The 6489-nt window shown below is 46.2% G+C and overlaps 1 protein-coding gene across 2 annotated transcripts in view; it reads left to right on the forward strand.

The window, feature by feature from the left end:
* The window catches only part of LOC116545809 (ubiquitin-conjugating enzyme E2 L3-like), a 36650-nt gene extending 34390 nt beyond the window's left edge, over window positions 1–2260 (forward strand). For both annotated transcript variants that reach the window (XM_032272254.1, XM_032272255.1), the window contains exons 3-4: window positions 881–1067; window positions 2041–2260. In XM_032272254.1, coding sequence (XP_032128145.1) covers window positions 881–1067; window positions 2041–2087 — 234 coding nt within the window. In that variant the 3' untranslated portion in view covers window positions 2088–2260. The remainder of the gene's footprint in view (window positions 1–880; window positions 1068–2040) is intronic.
* The last annotated feature ends 4229 nt before the right edge of the window (window positions 2261–6489 follow it).

The following is a 6489-nucleotide window of genomic DNA, read 5'->3' on the forward strand; positions in this document are numbered from 1 at the left end:
TCCTGATACTATCACATTGGTGATTAGGTTTCAACGTGAGAATTTTCAGGAGATACATTCAGACATAGCAGCTACATATTGTATGAGTCCAACTATCATGTCTTACAACCACGCAAAATCTATAGACTGTGCAACGCCAAGTGTGAACTCTAGGGACTTTGGTAATGATGTGTTAAGGAAGAAGGTTCATTGGTGGTAACAAATTTGTCCCTCTGGTGAGGGATGCTGATACTGGGGAAGGCTGTGTGTATATAGGGGTGGGGGTATGTAGGAACTCTCTGTCCTTCCCTCTCACTTTTGCTATAAAGGTATCCTAAAAAGTAAAGTATATATTTTTTTTTTTTTTTGAGATGGAGTTTCGCTCTTTACCCAGGCTGGAGTGCAATGGCGCGATCTCGGCTCACCGCAACCTCCGCCTCCCGGGTTCAGGCAATTCTCCTGCCTCAGCCTCCTGAGTAGCTGGGATTACAGGCACACGCCACCATGCCCAGCTAATTTTTTTGTAGTTTTTAGTAGAGACGGGGTTTCACCATGTTGACCAGGATGGTCTCAATCTCTTGACCTCGTGATCCACCCGCCTCGGCCTCCCAAAGTGCTGGGATTACAGGCGTGAGCCACCGCGCCCGGCCTAGTAAAGTATATATTTTTAAAAAGCATAAAGAGAACAGGGCATCAATCTCAAGCCCTTTCTCAGTTTAGCAGATACCTTGCTCTAGAAATACTGATGGGTTGCTTGATTGTCCTGAAGGCAGCTGGGCTTCAGTTGATGCATCCCTTGAAATAAATTGATTTTTTAGATAAACAGTTGAAACATTCCTGTCTTGGCTACAGGTTTATGAACCATGGTTTGTTCATTTTGATCTCCTCTCTTTCCTTCCAGGACAACCCTCCGTATGATAAGGGGGCCTTCAGAATCGAAATCAACTTTCCAGCAGAGTACCCATTCAAACCACCGAAGATCACATTTAAAACAAAGATCTATCACCCGAACATCGATGAAAAGGGACAGGTCTGTCTCCCAGTAATTAGTGCTGAAAACTGGAAGCCAGCAACCAAAACCGACCAAGGTAAGACATGAGCCTGTGTCTTCCTCGGAGCGGGTCTTTGGAGATGCTGCTCTGGGGTGGGGCTCATGGGTCCCTTCTGATGCCAAATCAGACAAGAATCCAGAGAATTGCTCCTCCCTTACCAGGTGCACTCAAAATATAGCTGAGGTCCCGTCAGACCTTGTGGGAATGGCTCTTCTCAGCTGAACTTTTGACCTATATAGGGATTGAGGAAGCCCTTCCAGTGCTCAGCCCTGGGCTGCTGTCCCCAGTGGGAACACACGTGGACAGACAAGCCCAGTGGCTTGCTGCTGGTGCAGAGGGGTGCAGGCACTGATCCCTGGAAGGGATGAAGGACTGTGGGGCTGTCTACAGGGGGAAGGGAGAATGGGATTTAAGGTGGCCTCACGCAGTAGTTAGTACCTGGACTCAGACGTGAAGGAAGAAGGGAGGTTGAAGAGGGCCTTCCAGGCTATAGGAAGGGCATGAGCCAGAGCTTAGTGGCTCAGTGGGTGATGTGAGGGGAGGGGCAGAGACAGATGCAAGGGCAGTGTTCCCAGATGAAGGCACATGGTTGGCTTTAGTGGGCCTGAGATTCCCTGGAGTTGAAAGTGGCTGTGTGTGGTGCGAGTTGAAAGTGGTCCGTGTGTGGCTGTGTGAACATGCACATGCTCATTCTTCTGCGAAGAGTATTTGAGTCAGGATTGTTGTTGTCCTCCCTTTGTCCCCTAGAAGTCGCTAAGGTTTGTTAGGGACTGTGTCTAGTTTTCATTTAATTCCAGACTTTCTTTTGAAGTCCGAATCTGATATTTTTGGTGGCTTTCTTATAAGTGCCTAAACCAGTATAAGTTCTGTTTAGATTAGAGTGGATGAAGCTGGCACTTGTGAGGCTGCAAGTGGAGGGTTTCTTTTGGGGGCTCTGCTCTTGGGTAGGGGCTCATGGGTTCCTTCTGATGCCAGATCAGACAGTCCCAGAGAACTCCTACCTTACCAGGTGCATGCAGAGTATGGCTGAGGTCCCACCCGTCCCTATGGGAATAGTTCATCTCAGCTGAACTTTTGACCCGCACAGGGATTGAGGAGGTCCTGTGTTTCAGTGACTGAGAAAAGCCCTGGAAGGTGGAGTTGAAAGCCTTTCACAAGAAAAATCAAGCCTCACTTGTAAATAATAACCATTAGACTCCCACGCTGAGTAGAAGAAAGCAGTGGGTGCTGAACATTCAGTCAGGGCAGAATAGTCTTCAGCGGGCTTCATACTTGTTTGTGTATAAGCTGATGTTTATAAAAGCTTGACACAGTTCTCAGTACACATGGCCTGGTTTTCTTTCTTTTTTTTTTTTTTTTTTTGAGACGGAGTTTCACTCACGTTACCCAGGTTGGAGTGCAATGGCGCGATCTCGGCTCACCACAACCTCCGCCTCCTGGGTTCAGGCAATTCTCCTGCCTCAGCCTCCTGAGTAGCTGGGATTACAGGCACGCACCACCATGCCCAGCTAATTTTTTGTATTTTTAGTAGAGACGGGGTTTCACCATGTTGACCAGGATGGTCTTGATCTCTTGACCTTGTGATCCACCCGCCTCGGCCTCCCAAAGTGCTCGGATTACAGGCTTGAGCCACCGCACCCGGCACTGTCGAAAACCTATAGATGCATTTGATCAAGAGTGTTCAATAATTCCTGGAGTCCTTGCTGAGTCATGTCTGTTAAACCATGCCTGGGGAGTGGCAGTCCTCCAGGCCAGGCTGCCCAGGAAAGCCCTGCACCTCAGGCTCTGGCCATGAAGAATTCTGGGACTCCTTCCTTACCTATAGACTGAGAGGCGGGGGCCAGGGCCATAGAGGCTCTCAGGAGATGGATGCACATGCTTTGTACTTCTCATGGGGCTGCTGTGTAGAAGGCTGTGGCAGGATTATTCACATTTTTACCTTCCTATCCAGGTGCATTGCCAAAATGCTTTGCTTTTTCAGACTGTCTGCTTTTTTTTTTTTCCCCCAAACAGCCAAATAACTTAGGGGCAACTTTTTATTTTTTTGTAAAAGATACTATTGACTTGGGATTTTTAAGGTAAAATTTTTGATATAGGAGCTATTCTGTGTGCCATGATGGGCAGAACCAGAATTGCTATTCTGTGATTTGGGACAGTTGAGGATTCCTTCCTAGAACATAATTATTTAGATTGTTTGTGGCATGGCCTTGATTCCATCCTCACGTACATCAAGAATGTTGTTCCTGGCACTTGACGGCCACATTCCCATGTTTGTTATCTGTTACTGCATTACAACCCTGTCAAAACTTTGTGGCTTAAAGTAACACCAGTTTATTATTTTTTACTCTGGAGGTTGGCTGGGCTCAGCTGCGTGATTCTGTAGCTCACCGTTTGTTCCTGGAGTCACTCATGCAGCTGTATTGAGCTGGGAGCTCAGCTTGGCTGGGAAGTGCTGGTAGGCATCACACACATGTGTAGGAATGGTGTTAGCTAAGGCACCTTGGTTCTTTTTGTGTTCTCTTATTCTCCACAAAGCTAGATTGGACCTCTTCATAGCAAGGTGGTCTCAGGGTTCCAGGATGAAGACACAGAACTGGTACAATGTCACTTCCCCTGGATTCTTTTGGTCAGGAAAGTCCAGATTTAATGAGAGAGAAAATAGACTTCAGCTCTTGATATGGGAGGAGTGGAACTCTGCAGAGGGCATGCAGGATGGGGGACGTGATGGCAGAGGCGAGCAGGCAGGCAAGGACGCTGAGTCCCCTTGCTGACTCCTCAGGCCCACTTGGGCCTGCCTTTCTCAAATGGCAGCTCTTCTGGACATGCCACTCCTCCCATCTGCCTGATTCTTCATATGATGGGCATCCCTGTTTCTCTGGTGCTATTTCCTGACTGCTAGTTCAACCACCACTGTCTTGCAAAGCTGTCTTTTTAAATGCCTCACCATTCCTTCATTTGTTTCCTAAATATGGGAAGTGAAAGTGCCACTTGAGGCCAGGCATAGTGGCCCATGCCTGTAATCCCAACATTTTGTGAGGCCAAGGCAGGTAGATTACTTGAGCCCACGAGTTTGAGACCAGCCTGGGCAACATGGTGAAACCTCGCCTGTACCAAAAAAAAAAAAAAAAAAAAAAAAAAGGGAAGAAGAAGGCGGCGGTCAGGCGCAGTGGCTCACGGCTCACGCCTATAATCCCAGCACTTTTGGGAGGCTGAGGTGGGTGGATCACCTGAGGTTGGGAGTTCAAGACCAGCCTGACCAACATGGAGAAACCCTGTCTCTACTAAAAATACAAAATTAGCTGGATGTGATTGCGCATGCCTGTAATCCCAGCTACTTGGGAGGCTGAGGCAGGAGAATCACTTGAACCCGGGAGGCAGAGGTTGCAGTGAGCCAAGATCACATCATTGTACTCCAGCCTAGGCAACAAGAGCGAAACTTTGTCTAAAAAATAAAAGGAAGAAGAAGCCACTTGTGCTACCCTCCTGCTGTAATCTTCCAGTGCTCGTCCTCTGTCCCCAGAGCCCTTGCTTATGATTTTCATCTCCTACCCTTGTCCTTAGAAATGTCAGCATTCCCAATTATGACCTCTCAGATCTAGCCTTGAAGTTCTTTGACTTCCTCAATTCACAATCTCTAGCTCACTTTAGCCATCCGCAAGTACAGAAAATTAAGCATAATGGAATAAATGGTAATGTGAAAAGATGCTCATATGACCCAGCAATTCCACTCCTAGCTATATCTACCCAAGAGAAATGAAAACATGCCCAATAAAAACTTGCACACAGATGTTCGTAGCACCATTATTCGCAATGGACAAAAAGTGGAAAGAGCCCAAATGTCCATCCATTGGTGAGTGAATAAACAAAATGTGGTGTATCTCTACAATGAAATATTATTTAGCCATAAAAAGCAATGAAGTATTGTCTCATAGTACATAAACCTTGAAAATATGCTAAATGAAAGAACCATCCACAGAAGGCCACATATGATTTGATTCCACTTGTTGAGCCTCATTGTTCACAGATTCTATGTTTACGACTTTGCCTACTCACTAAAGTTTTTTTTAGCCCCAGAATCAGTACTCTCGGGACTTGTGGTCAGTCACAGACATGTGCATCTGCAGAGCAGCAAAAAAATTGAAGTACCCCATGCACGTGTTCCAGCTGAGTGAGGTTGTGTGGTTTAGCAGTGCGATGCCCTCCCTTCTTGTTTCAGCTTTCTACTGAAGCAAGTTGTCTCTTTAATGACACACGTCTTGCATTTTGTGCTTTTTGTTGATGATTTTGCTTTGGCCCCCAAATGTGGTGCTAAAGTGCTGTCTAGTATTCCTGAGCACAGGAAGGTCACAATATGCCTTCTGGAGAAAATACATGTGTTAGGTAAGCTTCATTTGGACAAGAGTTACAGTGCTATTGAATCAGTATTACCTATTAAATAAGGTGTTTTTAAGTACACATAAAACAAAGTTATATATATTAATCACTTGGCAAAAATTTGAGCGAGGCTTGTTTGAACCTAAACCTTTGTTTCCCTTAGGAGCAGTAATTCAGTATCATTAATTCAATGTTCATGGCAAGTTTATAGAACATAAGTACTACAGATAAAGTTCATCTGTATGTGGGATGCTCAGACTAGGGTGGATCCACTGAGAGAGAGAGTAGTGATTGTCAGGGTGATTGACAGGGTCTAGGAGGAGGAGGAGAATAGGAAGTGACTACTGAGAGTGGGTTTTCTTTTGGGGCTGATGAAACTGTTTCAGGCTGGGCACGGTGGCTCCCACCTGTAATCCCAGCACTTTGGGAGGCCAAGGCAGGTGGATCACCTGAGGTCAGGAGTTCGAGACCAGCCTGGCCAACATGGTGAAGCCCTATACCTGCTAAAAAATACAAAAATTAGTCGAGCACAGTGGCAGATACCTGTAATCCCAGCTAATTGGAAGGTAAAACAAAACAAAACAAAAAACCAAAACAAAAACATATTTCTTAGCACATTCCATGGAAGGCTATAGCATTGCATATCTTCTTGGGTAGGGAAGGTACCATTGACATTTTATTCTATGAGAATGAAGCTCTCTGGTTTTTTATGAAAAGGAAGAGGGAAATTACAGATACTGCTTACTTCCACTGTTGCAGAGAAACTGTCATTAAGAACAAAAGGTGCTGGGCGAGGTGGCTCAAGCCTGTAATCCCAGCGCTTTGAGGCCCACGCAGGCGGATCATGAGGTCGGGAGATGGAGATCATCCTGGCCAACATGGTGAAACCCCATCTCTACTAAAACTATAAAAAATTAGCTGTGCATGGTGGCATGCGCCTGTAGTCCCAGCTACTCGGGAGGCTGAGGCAGGAGAATTGCTTGAACCGAGGAGGCGGAGACTTCAGTGAGCCGAGATCTTGCCACTGTACTACAGCCTTGGTGACAGTGCAAGACTGTCTCAAAAAAAAATAATAGGCCGGGCG

Source organism: Sapajus apella, unplaced genomic scaffold (assembly GCF_009761245.1).
Source record: "Sapajus apella isolate SASKATOON/1434 unplaced genomic scaffold, GSC_monkey_1.0 scaffold379, whole genome shotgun sequence".
NCBI classification, from domain to species: domain Eukaryota; kingdom Metazoa; phylum Chordata; class Mammalia; order Primates; family Cebidae; genus Sapajus; species Sapajus apella.